General features: G+C 51.6%; 1 protein-coding gene and 1 long non-coding RNA gene across 6 annotated transcripts; one reads left to right on the top strand and one right to left on the bottom strand.

Annotated features, from left to right (window-relative positions):
* Positions 1–242: 242 nt before the first annotated feature.
* HOXA3 (homeobox A3) lies at positions 243–15,888 on the bottom strand. Of its 5 annotated transcripts, XM_082692282.1 has the most exons (4): positions 15,128–15,888; positions 12,433–12,485; positions 3,649–4,294; positions 243–1,987 (listed from the first exon to the last, which is right to left on the bottom strand). In XM_082692282.1, the coding sequence occupies exons 3-4, from the start codon at positions 4,172–4,174 to the stop codon at positions 1,182–1,184; spliced, it is 1,332 nt and encodes a 443-aa protein (XP_082548408.1). In that variant the 5' UTR covers positions 4,175–4,294; positions 12,433–12,485; positions 15,128–15,888; the 3' UTR covers positions 243–1,181. The 5 variants fall into 5 exon arrangements, with proteins under 5 accessions (XP_082548408.1, XP_082548407.1, XP_082548410.1 ...); XM_082692281.1 differs by lacking the exon at positions 12,433–12,485; XM_082692284.1 differs by lacking the exon at positions 12,433–12,485 and having other exon boundaries at positions 15,541–15,888.
* LOC309844913 lies at positions 12,973–15,862 on the top strand. The gene is made up of 2 exons (XR_014300958.1): positions 12,973–14,806; positions 14,907–15,862. It is a non-coding gene; the product is annotated as an uncharacterized lncRNA (long non-coding RNA).
* Positions 15,889–19,582: the final 3,694 nt, after the last annotated feature.

Here is a 19,582-nt window from a genome sequence, read left to right as displayed (position 1 = left end):
CCTCCGCGGCAGCTGGGAATCAGGCAGCCCAGCGGGCTGGCGCTCGGCCTTTCCAGAACTGCCCGCCTCCGGGAGCTCCTGCAGCCTTCCCAAGAATTCGCCATGCTCCCAGGCGAGCTGCCTGGCCAGGCCGCACTCCCGGAGCTGGAAGGCTTGCCGCGGCCTGTTCAGCCACTTCGCCTCTGTCTTAATTCCACGCAGACCCCCATCTTCGGCCAAAGAACCCCTTCTGAACACGGATATTATTCAGAATAAAAACTTTATTTATTTATTTTTTGTTTAGTTTCTCAGAATGTGAGCAGCAAGGAATGTAGAACTCTCAAAACAAATCTAGCATTTTTCACGTTTACAGATTTTTTTTTTTTTCAGTTTCGCCGGATGTTACAATCCTAAATCACTGTTTTCAAAAGCTGGATCCTCTCTGGTATTATTGCATCATTACCGTTTTTATAAAGGAATTGTATTTCCCTTTCAAATAAAATTTTTTTTTCTATGTACGCCAATACACTATTGAACAAAAGGCCCAAGAAACCTTCTGAACAATCAGGGTACAGAATTTCTTTAATATAAATACGAACGGATGGGGATAAATAATATTTAAAACTTAGATTATTCAATGCTTGCAAAAAAAATATAAATAAATCTGACTGTTCACCAGCATACACACACGGAAAGACGTACACTTAGTCATCCTTGCACAGGGAGCCCCTGTTTCAAAGCGCCTTTGATTTTTTTCTCGCTCTTTACAAGAAGTGCAATTAAAAAAAAAAAAACCTAAAAATTAAAAAAAAAAAAAAAGTATCTGCTTCCCCTCGGGAGCCATAATGTACGAACAAATTCACATTGAAGAACTCGGCTAGAAAATTTGTTCATATACCCTGTTTCTGTTCAAAGAATAGAGAAGGTAAAGGGTGCAGGGCTCGCGGCCGAGCGAGGGGTGGGAGGAGATAAACATCGCTACTGATACTGACAGCCATTCCAGCAACCAAGATTGCTACGTCACATAAACTATAAAAACGCGTTACCAAAGAAAACAAAACGGGGTGGGGGTGGGGGGTAGACGGGGCGGAGGAGAAAAAAGGGAGGGCAAGAAGAACTTTAAAACCAAACCAAAAAAAAGTAAACGTAGAAGAAAGGTGGGGGCAGAGGGACTCTCCTGGCGCGCAGCCCCGAGCCCACCATCACAGGTGGGTGAGCTTGGGGGCTTCCTGAATTCTTCCCTGAGAAGGATGGTGGGCGGTAAGGTCCGTGTAGGTGGGGTGCGGCTCCCCTGGCCCGGGCCCGTGATGGTGGCCGCTGCCCAGCGGCCCAGCTCCCCCGTAGTCTATGGCTGCAGAGGCGGCGTGGGGGAGGTGAGTTAGGCCAAAAAGGGCAGGCCCAGAGTTGCTCATGGGCTCCACATAGCTGCCCCCCACGAAGACGGGGCTTCCCTGTAAGTGTGGGGTCCCATAGCTGCCGTTGCCCTGCAGGCCATGCGCGTGTGGGTCATAGTCGGGTGTACCCCCCGCTCCCGCCCCCGCCGCGGTGTAGCGCTTCTGTGGGGGCGGTGGAGGCGCGCAGCTTGGCAGGGGTGCGGGGTAGGAGGCGGGGGGCAGCCCATAGGCGCCCTGGGGAGGCTTGGAGAAAGGCGGGGGCGACTGGGGCTCATACGGGACGCTGTTGACCAGCGAATGCATAGAGTTCAGATAGCCGCCTGCGCCAGGGGGGACGGGGCTGCGACTTGGGGACTGGCCCCCTGATGACGTCAGCATGCCCTTGCCCTTCTGATCCTTCTTGTACTTCATGCGCCGATTCTGGAACCAGATCTTGATCTGGCGCTCAGTGAGGTTCAGCAGGTTGGCCATCTCCACCCGGCGCGGCCGGCACAGGTAGCGGTTGAAGTGGAACTCCTTCTCCAGCTCTACCAGCTGCGCGCTCGTGTAGGCGGTGCGCGCCCGTTTGGACGACGCCTGCCCAGGCGGGCTCTTGTCGCCAGCGCAGCTCTCCCCTGCGAGGACAGAGGAGACAGCAAAGGAGAATGGAAGAGAGCCATCAGGGGCTGCCTCAAGCCCCGCCTAGCCCCTGACTCCTCCAGGCCCCTCAGTTGCTCCAGGCACCAAGATCCCTCTGTCAGGGCCCAGAAAAGGGAATGAGGAACTAGGTCCCCTCCTCTGTCCTGGTGGGGAAACAGTGCCAGTAGCTGGGTAGCTAGCCCCTCCTTCGGTCAAGTTGCAAGTCACAAACTTCCCTAAGGGAGGAGAGGTAAGGAAAGAAAAGCAGAACCCCCAGTTTGCCTTCCTGGAGCTATTCACTTTGTGAATCATTTACTGATCCTTCAGGCCTATCAGACTTTAGGCTCCCTGTGGGCGGGTCTCCCATGTTCAATCCCTTCACAGTAACCGGAATGTGGGGCACCTAATACACCGAATAAACCTTTCCCTAATTCACTGTCTGACTGAAGGATTGGACAGTTGCCTCAACTGGCCACTTATTTAGTCTATCCACTGGAGATGGGTGGAGTGGAAGCCCTATTCTGAAAGGCTTTCTGTGTGCAAAGGAAGAGATCCCACTGAAAGTATCAATTTCTGGTGGGGTGACCCAGCCCCTGACTCTGGGTCTTATAAATTAGGGCTCTTGGTGTCATCAAGCAGCCTCCCCATTTTCACACACTAATCTTGTGCCCTCCTATCTTCCCCCTCACTCCCAAATCTCAGACTCTGGGGTGGGGGGTGGGGGGTGGCCCCAGATGCTGAGGCCTAGAGCAGAGTACTGGCAACTGGAGAAGGCAAGGGAAAAGGTAACCAAGATGCTGGGAAGCCCAAGACCCAGGACCTGTCCTTCAGTCTAGTTCCTGGAGGCCCATGTGGTTCCTATTAGCATGACAAGTCCAAATCCCCTCCCCCAGGAGATCTTTGGCTGCCTTCATTGTACTAAGTCTGAGTAGGGCCTTCCCAGAGGTAAGGCAGCCACTCCATCTACTGGAGCAAAAATTTAAAAATAGGCTCTGTTTATAACCAAAGCTTGAATTCTCACTTAGATGGTGACTAGGTGTGCTTTTATCCTGCCACATTTCAGTGTGGAGTAGATGTCACTGTTTCATTAGAAATGAGGACTTGTGGAGCACCTGGGTGGCTCAGTGGGTTAAGCCTATGCCTTCTGCTCAGGTCATGGTCTCAAGGTCCTGGGACTGAGCCCCTCATCGGGCTCTCTGCTCAGCAGGGAGCCCGCTTCCCCCTCTCCCTCTGCCTGCTTCTCTGCCTACTTGTGATGTCTCTCTGTGTCAAATAAACAAAACCTTAAAAAAGAAGAAGAAGAAGAGAGAAAGAAAGAAAGAAATGAGGACTTGTGCTAAAAAGAGAGAGAGTGGAGCTCAGGTTTGTTGTGCCTAAAGGTCCTAACTCCAAAAGTGGAATAAGAAGGGATTCCAAGCTCCTTAGGCCCCACTTGCTCTTGCATAAATCGAGAGACTCCCATCGGGTCTTTCTCTGGGGTTTCCTGGTCAGAGTCCTGTCACCCCCCCTAGTTGAAGGAGAAGGAGCAGTTTACTCTTGAATGTGTTCCAGTGCTCCCAGACTGTACTGGCTGTGGCTGGAGATGGCTGGGGGGGACGGAGGGGATGGGAAGCGGGAGCCAGGCCAGAGGACCCTCCTCCAGAAGGCACCCGTTTACCTGAGCTGGAGCCGCTTGTTTTCTGCTTTGTGTTTTGCCGAGACTCTTTCATCCAGGGGAAGATTTGTTTGGCCACGGTGGGTGAGTTGAGTAGGGGGCTCTTGGCTGCGCTGGCAGGGGTGGGGTTGCTGCTGGCATTCTGAGGTGGGGAAACTGAAGAGGGGGGAGGAGGCGCAGCAGGAGCCGGTGCTGGGGGCTGCGGCGGGGGTTGCGGCTGCTGTGGAGCTGGGGGCGCGGCCTGGGGCGGCGGCGGGGCCAGAGGTGGCTCGCCCAGGCCTGGGGGCTGACTGGGCGGGCCGCTCAGGGTGCGCAGACACGCCTCGCTCAGCTCGTGCGCCTTGGGGTGGCCCCCGCCGCTGGTGGGCGACTGGAGGGAACAGGCGGGTCGGTGGTACTCGCCATCAGCGCCCAGTGCCGCGGACGCCGGGTACGGCTGCTGACTGGCATTATAAGCGAACCCGTTGGCTGCCTGGTAGGGGTAGCCACCGTAGATCGCGGAGCTGTCGTAGTAGGTCGCTTTTTGCATCGCGTTGTTTCACAATCTTGATCGCACACTCTGACAGGGGCTTGACACCCGTGAGGGCGCACATTGGCACGCCCCCGCGGTCACGTGACGCTCCGCCGCCAATGGCCGCCCCGCGCAGACCTGGGGGGGCGAGAATCGCAGCGCGGTGAGGGCTCCGCGCAAATCCATCTTACTCTCAATAGCTAAGTGACATGAAAGCCATAAAAGAAAAAGTGGTCAGCAATATTTAGCAGCACGACTTGGCCCCGGGCGCAGAGAGCCGCGCTATAAAAAGCCGCTGGAATTTACTGGCAGCTACAAATATTTGCTTAACTTGCGTCTGGAGTTGGGGGGTTTTCCGGGGAGAGAGGAGGAGAGTAACCGAGGGCTCGAAGCCTGGTCTCCAGAGCTGGAGTCCAAAAGAAGAAAGGCTGATGGGCTAGAAAGGAGCAGGGCTGAGATCCTTCCTTTCCAGGGAAGGAGAAACTTGGGGTGTCCCTTCATCTCCGCTCCTTGGCCTCGTCCAGTGAGACCTGGGGCTCCTTGCCTCTCAGGATTTGGGGAAGGGGCAAGGGGGCAAAGGGGAGAGTAGGTTGCCAATTTGTTCTCCAGTCGCTTTAGGACTAATATTTGTCAAAAAGAGCCCTGACGCGGGGGGACTTCCCATCCAGCCCCTTCTTGGATCTTCCAGCACCCAACAGAGGTATGCACAAAAAACTCTGAAGCAATTGCCCTACTCTACCCCCGATGGATTTCAGAAGCTGAGCTTGTTAGGCAGTTAATCTACCCCTGTGCGGGGATATGACCTACCTCTTCCAAATGAGCCCCTTGTGGCCAAGAGGGGGGAGAAAAAAACTTTAGAAAGAACATCCTATATGGGAGGGACCAATAACAACACTGGCTTCAGCAAGTTAAACTCAAATCCTGGACAGTTCTTTACTCCTTTCCTCTCCTTATTTTCTCAGGCAGGACCCAGCAAGCCACTCCCACTTCTTTCCCCCTGTTACAGAAGGTCCCCAGACCCTCCTGCCTTGGGCTTTCTGAGGTGCTGTTATTCAGGGCAACTATCAAATTCTACCTGTTAAAACATGATGGATTAGAGAAAAAACCAACCCACCAGGAACCTGAAAAACCAGCGTTCATCTCCATGACCACGGCTTGAACTCTCCCTCCAACTTAACGATAATAGGTTCTGTCTTAGAAACTGCTATGTAATTTGATGTATGGGGGTCATTTGGCTCCGGACGAGGGATGGAAGCGCAAGCCATAAAATCCTGCCAGAGTTCCCTGATCTTTGTGTGCTGTTGTTGTTGATATTTGTTACTTAGCCGATTTACCTGCTTCAGAAACACCAAGCAAAGGTCAACCCTGAAAAACTTAAAAGTAACTGAAAGCCTCCTCAACCCTTTTTAAAAATTTACTATTTAGAAAGCAGTTTGCAGAAGTGAAATCTATGTTTTATTTTTGTTTTCAGCCGTTGCATGGTCAGTCTCTGGCTCTCAGCTGAGAGAAGTTCCATGTGAGTTCATATACACACACATACACACACATAGGATGATAGTTTCTCTAACTATTTAAGAAAACATAATGACAAATTCATAAAGAAAATGACTTAGTTCACACGCTAACTATGTATATTTCAGTCCTGGAGTCATTCAAGTTCTCTAGAAATTGCAGACACTCTGTTAACTAGAAAACACCATCCACCAAGAGATGATTACAATTCTGTTTTTAATAATGGGCTTCTCTGGATTTTATTATTAAACCAACAATCTGACCAACATCTGGAAAACAAGCACAATTAATTTTCCAAAACCTCAATTAAAAATTACAGCTTCCCTTATCTGAACTTACTGTGTGTGATCTTGAACCCTGGAGTATTGTTTCTATTTTGGAATAGATAGGAAGCTACAGATACCATGATCGAAAATAATAAAGAATAAAATAAAATTTAAAACTGAATAGCAATCCAATGTCTCAGTTTCCTGTTCTTTCACTGAAAACAGTTCTTATTATATTTGGCAGTGTTAATGTCTGCCATTATAAATTCTTAAGATACTAGGCCTGTGTAAAATAAAATGTCAGGTTAAGAAAATTACTCCAGACACTTGAGCAGCAAGATATTAGATAAAACAAAATGAAGGTGATTTTGAACGTGTAACATTTCAAGTGACTTGCTAATCCATTATCACAAGCTATATTGGCCTGCTGCTTACTTAAGTCTTTTCATCAGGTTGTGCATTGTCTTGTAAATAACAAAAATACCATGAAAAACCAAAGAGCATACAACAGTCCCTATAATATGAATTCACCTCAGAGATCCCACCAAAGTCCTCCCTATTGTTTGAGGTCAGCAGACACCTACCGTGGGGCCCACACATTTCCCCCCTCCTACCCTCACCCCAGCCCCCAAAGTTTGCAACCTAGTAAAGAAGTTGGATATCTGCCAGTCTGGAAACTTGCTTTGCACCCGCAACTCCCCCCCCCCCCCCCCCCCCCCGCCCAAGCAAGGGCTGGGATGGGAGGAGATTCCTCCGAAAAGATCTGTTTCTGGACAATAACCCCCAGGTGCAAGAACTGAGAGTTGAGAAGGCTAAATTGAGTGCAGAAAGCAAACCCTATTGTCTTTCTGGAAGATCTGCCCAAATTCAACCTCCTTCCTTCAGAGACCGCTCCCTGTTTCCACTCCTGCCCCTTCCTCAGCCTGCCCTCACCCCGAGTTTAAGCGGGAATATCGGGTAAGAGCCCCCCTGTCCTCTTTCCACCCTCCCTCCCTCCCCAACCCAGAAAAGTTGGGGCAGGGCTAGGGGAGAGGGAAGAGGTGGGGGCGGGGATGGGAAAGCGGCCTGAACTCGAAGTGTAAGGGTATCAGTCACTGCCGGGAAGGAAGCTCCGGCTTGTGAACTCTTCTTGAACCGAGATTTAAGTCTGCAGCCATAAATCACCGAGACGTAAACTCCGCCATTCAGCGCTGAGAGCGGCCGGTTGTGGCCCTGCTTACCTTAACTTCTGAGGAGCGCCGCGAGCGCAGGATCGGGCTCGGGCTCGGGCTCCGGCCCCCGGCCCGGCTCGGCCGCCCGGCCGGGTCCCCTAGGCGCGGGATGGGCACCGACCCTCAGCATCAGCCGAGACGGCAGGCGGGAGGGAGACCCCAAGGCCCGGACGCCGAGGCGCAGAGCGTGGCGGCTTCGCTGCTCCGGCAAGGCTCGCCCAGGGCGGACTGGGGCGGCTTGGACCCCCCCTCCCACCCACCCCACCCACCCACCCCTCCCCCACACCCCCGCCCCCTGCCCTTCCCGAGGGCAGCAGCCGCGGCCCGGAGATAAGCGCTAGCGCGGCGCAGGGCTCTGCCTGGGCTAGTGGCACCGACTTGGGTATGTTTCTTATGAATATTACACGCGGAGCAGCGTCTGGTCGGGGGGGGGGGTGCGGTGGGGGGTGCTGGGGGCGGGCGGGAGGGGAGGCCGAGGCGGCTGGGGAAGCGCGGGGCGGCGTGGGGGATGGGGCTAAGGCGAGGGGAGGGACAGGAGCGAGAGGGGGAACTCGGCGGCTGCGGCGGCGGCGGGAGGAGGGCAGCCTCCCCCACTCCAACCCCCAACGCCCTCCCTCTCCTCGCTTCTAGGCGTCACTAAAGTCCAGGAAAATTATGCTAATGAGGACAAAGGGCTCTCACAAAGGGGCTCTCTAGCCGGTCTCTATTTCTTAGGAATCCATTTGAGAAACCACATAACGCCTGCCCAGTTGGGGTGCAAGGAGAAAGAGAACCAGGAGGCGAGTTCCCCAGACTTTGGGCACTTTACCACATCTGTCACCCCCAATCTGAGAACCTCAAAGGCACTCTTTGGGGGGGCAGAGGTAGGGCTTCCTTTCTCAAGAGACCTCCCCAAGAGCCAACTGGGCTGTCTTTGGTTATATTTTTAGGCAAAAACCCTTAAAATTCCGGCAGCCAGGAGGGAAGTAGCTTGGGGGAGATGTCCATAAGCCCAGGCAGTGAAAGGGGATGCTCTGGGCTCAGGTACACACTAGAATACCTAGAAAACTGGGTCTCCGGCTTTTAGGTGCCCCATTTCCCCAGTACAGACAGGCAGCTCAATGGCAGGGGAAGACATAAAACTCTCACCCCAACGCCAACGGTGTCTATGATGTTTCCCCCTCAATTCGTGGTATACAGGGACCCTAAGCAGAGGAAGGGCCAGAGTGTGCCCGGCAATATTGCCACAACTTTAAGGAGGATGGGCTTCCTGCCTCCTAATGCCTCCCTCAACTCTTCAGAGTCCGAAGTGAACTCTGCAAGTCCGATGTGTGTGGCAAAAAGAGAAATGGAGCTTTCGTGCAATTCCAAGGTGTCAACGGCCAGTCCTTCTCAAAGGAAGGTGTTAAAAATATAAGTAGTATGTTTAAACTGTCGGGGAGCCAAAGTGTCACCTTAGAGCAAAAACAAAGCCAAGGGAAAAGGGAGAAATCAAAAAGCACTCCTGGCCAGGGTGGCCTCATGCATACCAATGGTTTTTGTCATTTATGGCTGGGCAAGATTTATGACTCGGCGCCCCAAAGCTGTAAACAGAGCACAAAACAGCAAACACTTGCTCCTCATGGCATATTGCGGCGTAACTTGAAAGGGGGAGCCGGGCAGCGTAGGAGGTGAGAGCCGCCGCAAAAATCCGCTCGGCTGCATTTTCTCTTCAAACCGGCCGGGTCGGATGTGGCATTTGAAGAAAGAAGGCGTGGGTCAATAATCAACCCGCACTTTCTCCTCCAAACTGCTGACACGACTCTCACCGCCTTCTCAGCTAAGCCAGCTGCAGGGAAGGCCAGCTTTCCGTGAGAACCTGCCAGGGGAGGGGAACTCCTGGGCCAAGAGGGCCGAGGGCGCCGAGGTGAGGGCTGGGGCAGCTGGGGAGCATACCTTTTCAAAGGCGCCAAGACCGTGCCAGGCAAAATGCTGGGACTGGACTGGAGGAGCCACGGGACTATAGGGAAAGCTGGGGTGGGAGGTCGGGACAGGGTCCCCACCAGTCCCAGACTAGGTGGCTTTTGGGTGGCTCGCTGCCACAGGCAGAAATGGGTCTCTGACCTCAAGTCTAGGGTCTGCCGTCCTGGCACGGAGACCTCAGGGGTTTGGGCCTCTCTGCTGAAATCCACAGGACTAACTTTTGGGGGCATGGCAGGCGAGGTGATTAAAAATAACAATTTATGATTGCTGAAGGTTTTTTTATTTGTTATTGTTTTTTAAGAGAAAAATACCGCCTGTCGATATCCACTGTCAGAAATTACCCACCGCTGCCTCTGCGGTGCCTTTCTAGGCAGATCGCGCAGCCATTCACCCTGCTCGGCCAAAACCGCTGAGGTTTTCTTTGTGGAGAGGACCCCTTGGCTCCTCCAAACCACCCGCTCCAGTCCCTGTGCTCCCTGATGTCTTACCCGTGGGGACTAGAAGAAAACATTTTCTCAGGACTACAAAAATATCTGGAATAGCGAAGGTGTGTTTGTGCCTCTCTACCCTTTACAGGGGCCTCCTTGAGAACATGTCTGGGAGGGCCTGGGGCCGATTCAAGGCTGTCTGTGCAGCCCCGGGAGAAAGGTGAGGCAAAAAGAGGCATCGGAATCCGGGAATGGGGAGGAAAATTAATGAGGAAATACACTTGCCTATGAGGGTGCAGCTGGCATTTTAAGGGTAACAGGGGACTAGCCTGTTTTTTATTGCTACAGTTCAGCTATAACGGAGTGCCTTTAGCTCTTTCCATGAATGAAAAACCAACGGGTGCTCTGTAAACTGGCCTGTTGGTTTCTTCTCACTGTGCACACTTTTATGCAGAACCAGTGTGAGAGTCCATCCCTAGATATTTATTCCGCTTGCTGGCACTGAAGTGACAATAAAAAGATGCTTTTAACAAACCTCTATTCCCTCTCTCGTTCTTTCTAGCGAAACTATATTATTTATGAGTCTTTAACTGGGTCAAAAATATGCCAGAACTGGGTCATAAATCATACGAAATGCTGACAAGTAATTGAACAGCAATTAAAGCTTACATTTTATTTCCAAGGGGTGTTTTAGAGCACTTGAAACGGCCTCAGTTAAACACGGTTAGCGTGGAGGCCGGCAGCGGGGGAGGGTAGAAGCGGCCCTTCCGTTCTGGGGATGTAAATCCCACTCAAGTAGGGGAAGCTTGATTTGATTTTTTTTTCCCCCAAGTACAGAAAGAAATAAGATTTTTTTTTTTTTAAGTCATGGGCAGATCTGATTCCTGACTCCTTGTAGACACCCCTTTCCTCTACTCTGAGCTCTCCAAGTGCAGAGGAAAGTGAAGTTTCCTTCACCTTTTCAGGGAGTTTTTATCCTTCCCAGGAGCACTGGGTCTCCAAAGTGCAATTACCACAGGCTTTCCCGGTAATTTGGAAGCACAGTTTAACTCTCATCTGCCTCTGTCCTGGCTGTAACACTGTTCCTGGGGTCTGAAGCCCGAGACATGTCTGCCTCTGCTTTCTGTGGACTCTGCCTCTGGAATTCTCCTTAGCCCAGGTTGCAATAACCAGTCCTTAAAACTCTGCAAGCCAGCTGGGTGTGTTACAATGGGGTGTCCAGGCCATGCACAATATGAAGCCCAAACCCAGGTCTAGCTCCCTCCTCTCCAAAATTCAGCCTAATAGAGCTTCCAGGCGTTCCTCAGACTTACCCGCCACCCTAAGCTAAGCGTCTCCTAGATCTGAGCTGTCCTTCCTCAAGCCTACCCGGGTAGAGAGGGTGCTGGGGAAACAATGGTGCATCCTCTGGGGTCTGGCACCTTTGGTCCCGCGTGTGGGAAAGCGCGTCCTACAACCCAGCACTGAACAAAGTGGCCCAAAGCATCATCAATAAAATGGCAGCGCATCTGCACACTCATTGATTTCCCTCTTCCAACTGCTCCGGCTGCCCAAATCAGCCTTACCTCTTCAACCCCGGCCGCCCCACAAACGTCTCGGACCCGGAGCAATTCCCCTACCCATCCAAGCAGCCCCCACCCCCTCCTGGCAGTCTAGCCCCGCTAGCGCGGCGCGGGCCACCTCGGCGTGATCGGCGCTTCGGGACCCTCCCTCCGCCTGGGGCTCAGCTCCTGGGACTCCAGCCCGCTGCAGTGGACAAAGCCGCCTAAGCGCTGGAAGCCACTGGATTTACCTAGTAGCCGCCAAGTGCCCTTTCCTTTATACCCCCAACACTTCCCAGGGAATTAAACTCAGTCTGAGGCGCTACTGGGGATCTTTCAAGCGGTTTCGGTTCTACGAGAGAAACAAAGGAAGAGGGGCTGAGGGTCCTGTTGGTGAACCAGGGTCTCCTCGCCTGACCTTTGTCTCTCACAGCCATAACTCACTCTAGATATGAACAATCAGCGGAAATACCTTAAAATAAATTCCATCCTCCTGGTGTGGCCTCGAGTCCCATCGGCTAGCTCGCCCAGAACCGCTCCATGAGCGCTGAAAACTGCAACCCGCTAGGAGAGTGCTCTCCGGAGAAGGGAAAGAAGGAGGAGGTGGGTGCGTGGGGGTGGGGGAAAAAGCTCTCGCTGGGTAGAGAATCTAGAAAACGTAATCACAGGCGAAGCCCGCCCGGGTCTCCGCTCCAAATGCCACAATAATGCGCTGTATTATGTGCTCACGTGGTCATACGTCAACTTAAATCCTTTTATTTGAAATAGGGAATCACTGAAGGGACTAGGTTTCCAAGCAGAACATTCAGCTTTGGGGGAGGGGAAGTGGAGAAGCTTGGCCAGTAGTGGGGAAGAGTTTTGTCTAGGGCAGTGGGACAATGGGGGCATAACCCCCTCAACATGTGCCACACTAGGCCACTTATCTCCACTTACAGTTCTTTACAAATGATCCAAACAGAAGGGAACAGAACGGCAATGTTGTCCTCATTCTTAGAGTCCATGTAACTGTAGTCTTCCACTCATGGACAAGCTGAAGCCTGCACTTCCAGGCAGAGTCTCCTCTGGCCCTCCAGCCAGTGCATCAAAAGGCAAAGCCCAGGCCTTGTTTCCAGAAGAAAACCCAGTAATGACTGGCTTAGTTGGTAGACTCCCTCATGGCCTGCCATTGTATAGAGTTTGCTAACACCCACGCTGTACACCACACCACTGGAGAAACCCAAAAGGCCCCAAATTACCTGACAAAAGGCTAAAGCACCTCCTCCAAGTCCAGTTGATTTTGTTCAGTGGGAGCCCTCTAGGAAAGAGGTGCTTAGCTGGAAAGTGGTGGGTCAGGGTTTTGCAAAATACAGAAGGACTCAGTGCCCTGGTTATACCTACCCTTAGACATGTCCTCAGTGCATAGCAGGAGTGATACAGGAAATTGTAGGCTTCTAACAATGGAAAATGTAAGGGGGGATTATCTAATTGACTCTGTAAGATAAATACATACACACACACACCCTTTATTGGCATCCCTTGGAATTACCTACAAGATAACCTGGGACCTTCTTTGCACATGGATCTGTCCACCCTCCCCTAAGACAATTCTGTCCACCAGCAGAAAGCTAACTGGATCAACTCTGCTCCAACAAACAACCCCCCTGTTCTACTCCTGACTTCTGCTAGGTGATATTGTCCACTGATTTTAACACTTCACCCTCTAGAAAGTTCCTCTTTTCCCGTCTGAGTTTCCAAACTTCGGGAGTGCTCTCAGAAGTAGTGAGATCCTCATGCCTTATTCTTTTCTTTCCCTAGAGTGGATCGTCAGCTGCCTGGGCCTTCTAAGTGTGAGGACTCGCTTATAGTAGCCACAGAAGGCTGTGCATGATCCCGCCCCTCCCCTCCTCCCCTGCAGGGACCTGGTGAGAACGTAAGGCCCTCAGTTAGGGGGCCTGGTCATTGGGGGTGTCCAAATCAGAAGGGCAATAAAAGAGGAGGAGACCTAATCCCTTGGAAGTGAGCCGTGGCCTATGCTAGGGGCAGTATTCCAACAAAGTTCTGTTTGTGGTAGAGCTGGGAAAGAACCTCTCTGTCAACTGTCCCAACTCTGACCTAAGCCACAAGCTGGAAAGTGAGAACCCAAAGTGAAAAAACCTGCTTCTCTTAGGTATGGGGGTGGGGGATAGGACCAAAGGCTGGTACCCAAAAAGCACTCTCCATTCCCCCCAAAATTCAGACCGCTAATACATTGTCTTCTGCACCCTTATGCACCCTTTCCCATCCCAGCAGTGCCAAATATTTCACACTGAACCCTCCTGATAACCTAGAAAGGACCTGGAAGTTTTGCCAAACCGCTGCCAAACTACCCTCTGCCCCAAGCAAAGTTTCTGCAGAGACTTTGACTCAAAGATGAGAAGGGGCCCCCTTCAGAACTCTCCGAACAGTCTGGAGCAAATCGAAACTCCGAGGCCATAAATCAATGGGAGAAGTATTTGGTGCTGCTTCAGAGAAATGCCTTAACGCCAGCAAGGCCCCAGCAGCGGCATCTCAGTTCTAGCCAGGAGCCTCCATGCCGCTATTAACAGCCCAGTTAATGCTCCAACTGCTGCTTAACAATTAACATTAACGACTTGGGTTGGAATGGGGTGATTTGGTGGGATGTGAAGGGAAAAATCTGAGGGAGTCACAGGAAATGTAACTTTTGAGGTGAAAATAGTTTCCCTAAGAGAGACCTGGGTCTGGGCAGGCCACCAGGGAACAGGCAGCTGAGAGTCCTCCCTCACCACTCTGAAATCCACTCTCCTTGAGTGAGGCTATGGGCCTTTTAAAGTTCCCTTCCAGAAAACAAGAATCGGGATGCCAAGCATGTAGGCCCAGGCTGGGAAACCTAGCTGCCAGTCCCCTTCTTTCCACTTACTCCTCCAGGCCCCAATCTGACCAGTGCTGGGGACACATGCCCTGAATCCATTTCACAAGAGCCAAAATAGGTGAAAAGTTGCCTTGGAAGGAGTAGGTGAGCAAGGATACAGAGCTTTGGTCAATATTTGCAAGGCTGTTGGCAGATTAGATATATCTGTATTCAAACACTGCAATCTGATTTCTCTGTCAAAAATACACTTCACATTTTTTCCCCTTTAGTTAACTGTAGTGGTTTTGTTACTTAGCATCAGGTAAGGCCTGCTTAGCACCCCCACTTTTTGGTGGAGGTTAGAGATCATTATTTAACGTGAGATATTTTCTGTGGGTTCAGCTGCAGTACAAATGGGCTCCAAATTCTCTGGATACATAGGGATCTGTATATCATTTTATACACATGGTCTAAAACTCCTGCAACCGTGTATCCATGCCATGGTTCTGTTGTGCACAGAGATGCAAATCATAGGCACACCCTGAGTTGCAAATTCCTGAAACACTCCACCTACCTACACTTGATATAAATGGTCATACAGTAGCTGAGACAGTAACCCAGCTTTACTATTACCCTGTTTACTTTCCATCTGATAAAATAATAATTGTATCCAGAACACCAGATAAGCCTTCAGTATTGCTGAATAGCATGTTGCAATTAATGAACAACCTGCTGTCTATTGGGGGAGCAAATTTTAGGGAAGACAGAGGCCTAGGGGAATAGAAAACAGGAACTCAGAAAACTTTTTAAAATAAATAATTCCTGAAAGAACAAAGCAAACCCATTCCTTCATACCAAGCTTCTGAAAGCTATTCCGGCAGCCCCTCCCCCAAATAGGCACGAAATTTATGGATCTTTTACAAGGTAATAAACCACAGTAATTACCTCCCTGCATTCCCAAACTAAGAGAACAAATTAAGCCAGAACTTGAAAAGAATTTTAAAGAGTTTTCTCTTGTTTCCAGTAGGAAAAGAAAACGCAGAGACCTGGAAGACCCGTGCTTTTCCCGTTGGAAGAACAGAGGATCAGCCCGGCCAAAGGAACAGAGAAGACCCCGTTGCCTGCATTGGAAAGGTAGTAAGTTTCCTCTCGCCAAGGAAAGGCAGAAGAGTAAGACAAACTGCATAGCGGCGAGACAAGTTTCCTCCACGCAGATCTGTGCCTGACGGCCATTCTCGAACTCACAGTCTCCGCAGGCGCCGCAAACAGTGCACGAGGAGAACGCCCACGCAGGGGCCGTCGCGCCCGTGGCCTCTACTTGCTTTTGCCCCTCTGCTCCGTGCAGCGGTTGGTTTGGAGCTTACCCGAAGAAAGAAACAAACCCCGTTGACACCCCCTACCCCCACGCACACACATCTTCGGTCCCGGCAACTGCCCCTTCTGCACAACGCGGGCCGGCTTTCGGAGCAGACTCTTTGTCTGCCTGAAGCCCCGCATTCGCGGGGAGTGCAGCTGAAGGGGACCTAGCTCCAAAATGCCTCCGAAGTTAAATATTGACCAGAAGCTCTTTCAGAAGCTGCTGCTCTCCCTGGAAGGGTAAACCCCTTCCAAAGGCCCGTGCGAAGCCCCGCGGAGTGAAGAGTTAGCGCAGCGCTTACCTCGAAAGATGTTTAAGACTGAGGCAGTGATTGTCTCCAACCCCGGGCACTCGGGGAATCGCCTTTTCCGGTGTCCGGGCGCTCTGCGGACAGATAAACAGCAGAGGGTAAACCGTGGCTGCGAAGGAAGGGAGTTGGAGAACCGGAGTTGGAAGTGCTGCCGGCGCGGGCGCCAGGGTGGCCCCCCGGGTGACGCGGACACGGAGGAGTCGCCAGGGCACTCGTCCATGAGGCGCACTCGTTGCTTGTAAGGGTCTAGTCTAAGAATGGCCTGAAGATGGTGATTTATTTTTGTAAAATAAATACATACTCCATCTCCGCACCCACATTCTCCCCGTTCTTTCTTGGGGGGGGGGCGGTGAGGAAAGGGGGTAGGGGAAGGAAATGGACAAGCGGAGGAAGATGGGAAGGTGGAAGAAGCTTTGCGTTGGTGCCAGCTCTGCTCGGAGAGCTCCTCACGCACCTCAACTTGGGGGAATGTGAATGCACGCTTTATTTTCTTTCGCTAACAAAGGGAAGCCCTGTCTGGGAGCATTCAATCACGGACTCTCTTGAAACCTCACTAATAGTGTTCATTTCTGTTTGGCGCGAAATTAGACCCTAGCTCAGTCCTTGGGCCGGGGGCAGTTTTGAGAGGTTTTGTCTTCTGGTTTATTCAAGCCCTGGGTGCGTCACTTCTCGGTCCCAGTGGGCTGGCAGGACTACGGCAGCGCCTATTCCCTCAGAGCAGGGCAACCATGGCTGTTGGAAATAGGGGTAAATGGCAAGGACAGAGACTTCGTACAATACCAGGTCCGGGGGCCCTATCCAGCCCGGCCTTACACAGCAGCAACAAGCCAACTGATGCCCTATATCTGCTGCCAACTCATCCCTCAAGCTATCTGCAACTCTCTCTTGCTCACTAGCAGTCAGTCAACTTTTCCAGGATGGAGAAGACGCTGAGCAAGGGAGGAAAGAATCCTCCTCCTTGCTAAACCTGGGTTTGGAGAAGTTCTCCGCTGGCTGGGACTCTGTTGGGTGGGCTGCTTCCACAATCACATCCTCCACTACCATTTTACCCAGGCAGGGGTAGCCTCCCCACACTCCAGCCTGCCCCAAACCACCCCTCGATGCCTATCTCCAGCCCCTGCAATCTTGCTGAGAGCCTGAGAGGCTACCAAAGAGCTGGCAAGCCACCCCCCACCACCCTCAGGCTTCAGGACCCCCCAGCACATTGAACAAGTGGCCACAAATGAGCAACTAGTTGCCCTCTGCCACCACCTCGACCTGCAGCTCCCACCCTCCATCAGGCACTTAGGACTCTGAGGCCACGCTGGGCCCCCCTTTCTCTTGTTCAAACTAGCCCTCTGTATCCCCAAAGGGAGTGCCCGGGCCTTGGAGCTCCTGGAGTGACTCCGAGCAAGGTGGGGCTTAGCTACTCTTCTCGGTGCCATTCAACTTTGCTCCAGAAAGATCTGCTCTGCCACCATCCAGCACCCCTCCCCCACCCAACGAAGCTTAGGAGTATTGTAATTATTATGGTTATTATTGTTGTTGCTATTTCCTTATCCCCAAGTCAAATATTCATGGCTGCTGTTCCCCATAAATCGTTCAGACTAATGAGTCACAAAGAGATGCTGCCCAGGTCTCTCCCTCTGCAATGGCCACCGCCGCCGCCGCTGCCGCGTGGCCTCTCTCTCCGCGTTTTTGGCGCTCGCTTGCTCCCTCGCTCGCCCGGCGCAGCGCGGGTGATTTATGAACACCGGGAAAATTGAACAAAGCCGCGCGCCGGTCCTGTGGTATCTCTGCAGCCTTCCCCAGTGTGAATCAGAACATTACCAACTGTCTGCGCATCCGTCCCACTCCATCACTAAAGCCAGGCTGTGACCGCAGAAAACCCAGCCCAAACTCACGTTTCCCAGGACACGGCGCACTCCCTGGACTTGCAGACACCCTGAAGAAAAAGCCCCAAGACCCAGTGTGGGCCCGCCAGCTCCGGTCCTCCCCGCCGAAGGGCTCTCTTCAGCCCTCCTGAAGGAGTTAAAAGCCTTTGGAGATAAATCTGAGGATGTGTGTTTTCTTAAAAATCAAATAGGAATTTGGGGGTCTCACTTCTGAGAGATTCATTCCTAGTGAGGCCCTGACGACTCCGATCCATTCCTGACGATCCGCATTAATTATTTAATGAGTCACGTGACCTCAAAAGATTACAATTTCAATATCTCCCTCGAACTGGTGCTACACCTTTATCTGCAGCAACCACCGTCCTTGTTTGGCTCTTTTAGTTTCCAGGCCTCCAGAAGCTGACACCCTTGCTCCTTGCTCCGCTCCGGGACCAGCGACTGCCATGAAAATCCCAGGGCCAGCAGAGTAGAATTAGTCAATCTGGAACTATAAGCCTTGTGGACTGTGCAGTGCCCACCCCTCTCCCAGGCACTCTGGCGTCTATTCCCTCCTGAGCCCAGAGAAGAGCCCACTTGTTTCAGTGTCTTGGCTAAGGCGTTTTGGTTACATAACCTCCTGGGGTGCTTTGACCGCGGATCAGGCAAGAACCCAGCCTTCTTCCCCGGCTGCAGCACACCTGTGGCCACCCATGTCAAGTGTAAGCCCAGATGCCCACGTCCATTCCAGGCAGAATAGGCTTCCAACGGAGCAAAGATGGCTGTGCACTTACCCCTCTCCAAGGTGAGACCCAGTCTCTATCCAACCTACACATTCACTGACATGCACATAGGGGGACTTTCAGCTGCCTTAGCTTCCGAATGGGTAAACTTAGAAGACTGAACCAAAGATGTCTCCAAGTCTCTTTCATATCAGACATTCTTTCAAAGAGGGATCTCTTTTAGCCCCAGCAATCAAGTCCAGAGAGAGGGGAGCTGCCCTGAAGGGGTGAGGGGAGTTACTCCATGAGTTTGGGGCCTTGAGAAGAAGAGATGCCAAAATTCCAAGACAGAAGGATCAGACTAGAATGTTCCATAACAGCCGGAGCAGCCTCCCTGATGCTATCAAGAAGTTAGAACCCACATCCTTTCCTCCTCCTATTTTTCCCAGCCCATAGTCTTTTGAGAGAGGAAGCAGAGTTGTTCTTGGCCCCATGCTGTACAATATAGACAAGGGGCAACTGGAGCAACCCTTGGGGACGGTGAGCTTATGCTCTTCAATACAGGACCCAGGCTAGGGATGAAGACCAAGGGAGTGCAAAGAACAGTCCCACTGCTTGCACAGAAGCCCCACCCATTCAGATGGGAAGTCCCAGGTTTCTGTTTGCTACATTGATTCTTTGGGGTCTTTCTTTCCTTTCATTCTAAAGAGAACCTGATTAGTTTCTATGTTGAAACTGCTGGAGGGAACCCAGCAGTGAGAAGAGCAGCACAGTTTAGATGCTTAGGAGAACAGGGAGAGTAGAGATGGTGATCCCCAACCCATGGCGAGGAAGCTGAGAGGTGGGGGGAATGTGGGCACCCTGGGTTAGCTGGGTATAGAGTCAGAGATGCTGTGCAGAGGGCCCACTCCCCATATATCTAGGTAATCTTCCCATGAGCTCCATCCTGGGTATTAAGTACTCTACATGCCTGTCACAGTTGAACTCCTGCTGTAATAAAACACCGGGTATATCGTAGATTTCAGCAAAACTAGGAAAGAGAGCCTGCAAAGTGCCATTTTTCTTCAGGGGGGAGAGTGTTAAGTACTTAATTCAAACTATGACCATTAAAGTGTCTCCTATCCGATTTAGGTTGATTTCAGATGTTGACAAAACGTTTATCTCCAGAGTCATGCACAGCTTGCTTGGCTCTGTGACTAAAGCAAAGGAGTATGTGTTAAAGGGAAGGAGGGAGAAAGAGAAAAAGAAGAGAAGCGCATGTGTAAGGGTCATTTTGGTAGGAGAATTATAGAGCTTACACAAAATACTGTCTTTAAAGGTCAAGGGTTTGAGGGGCCACTAGGGTTCGCTTTAAAAAAAAAAAAAAACAATTAATGAGATAGAAAATTTGTCCTCTGGGTGAACTCTTATGGTTGCCCTAGCAAAGGGAAGACAATGCATGATTTTAAAGCCCAAAGTGGG

Source organism: Mustela nivalis (genome assembly GCF_964662115.1).
Source record: "Mustela nivalis genome assembly, chromosome: 12".
Lineage (NCBI taxonomy): Eukaryota > Metazoa > Chordata > Mammalia > Carnivora > Mustelidae > Mustela > Mustela nivalis.
This window is presented reverse-complemented; position numbering and strand designations above follow the sequence as displayed.